This window comes from Limulus polyphemus, unplaced genomic scaffold, assembly GCF_000517525.1.
Source record: "Limulus polyphemus unplaced genomic scaffold, Limulus_polyphemus-2.1.2 Scaffold11456, whole genome shotgun sequence".
In the NCBI taxonomy this organism is placed as follows: Eukaryota; Metazoa; Arthropoda; class Merostomata; order Xiphosura; family Limulidae; genus Limulus; species Limulus polyphemus.
This window is the reverse complement of record NW_013677066.1, coordinates 2,705-3,782: the sequence shown is the minus strand read 5'-3', so window position 1 is coordinate 3,782 and position 1,078 is coordinate 2,705. Positions and strand designations below refer to the sequence as shown.

The following is a 1,078-nucleotide window of genomic DNA, read 5'->3' as shown; positions in this document are numbered from 1 at the left end:
GACAGCTGAAAGGTTATTTTAGTAACTAGTTTCTTTTATTCTACTTTATGTCGTCCCCCGGTGTCTCAAATGGTAAGTATGAGCGCCTTATAACGCTAAAACTTGGGTTTCGATACTCGTCCTGGCCACAGCGTAGTTCAGATAGCCCATTATGTAGCTTTGTGCTTAACAACAAACAAAAATTTGTAACTTGTTGTTGCAGTAAATGTACTCAACATTTGAAGTTCACGTGAAGTTTACTACAACTGTTAGACATTTTGGCATTCAACAACGTGTTTTATACGCAGACGCAGAAAGAGACCTCGTGCTATGAGTCGTCTATTTCCGCAACTGTACCAGACATGTTAAGAGGAAGTAATATAATTAAAAGAAACCACAACCTTCAAAGTCTAGAGACTGAGAGAGGGTCGTGTGTCTATTCTCTGGAAACACCATTAATGGACAGCATTGAAAACGATCAAAAGGTTAGTACTGTCTCCTTAAAAATGTCGGATAAATAAAAGCAAAACAGAAACCTGGCCTTTCTAAAAAACTTTACATTCTACAGTTAGTACCCTTTAAAACCGATTTGATGGATATATTGTGTGGGATTTGAAATTGTTATGTACAAGGTGTGACTCCTTTCTAATAAGTTAATTACGTGAACAACAGTTTATTTGACACGTGAGTTCATTCTTAGATCGTATTCGTTACCCTTCTTATGACACTGTGAAACATTTTCCAATATGTTATCCAATCCATGATGTTATAATACGACTACGTAAAGCGTCAATACTGCAGAAACGTTAATGAATAGGAAATTTAAGTGTAGCTTTTATAATTTCGAAACGACGTACGGATCCAATACTGCAGGGGCGTTAATGAATAGGAAATTTAAGTGTAGCTTTTATAATATCGAAACGACGCACGGATCCAATACTGCAGGAGCGTTAATGAATAGGAAATTTAAGTGCAACTTTTATAATTTCGAAACGACGCACGGATCCAATACTGCAGGAGCGTTAATGAATAGGAAATTTAAGTGCAACTTTTATAATTTCGAAACGACGCACGGATCCAATACTGCAGGAGCGTTAAT

The 1,078-nt window shown here is 36.8% G+C and overlaps 1 protein-coding gene across 1 annotated transcript in view; it reads left to right on the top strand.

Annotated features, from left to right (window-relative positions):
* LOC111083832 overlaps positions 1–1,078 on the top strand; it is a 10,468-nt gene that overhangs the window by 6,913 nt on the left and 2,477 nt on the right. The window contains exon 4 of the mRNA XM_022380528.1: positions 288–464. Within this exon, the coding sequence (XP_022236236.1) occupies positions 288–464 (177 nt within the window). The remainder of the gene's footprint in view (positions 1–287; positions 465–1,078) is intronic.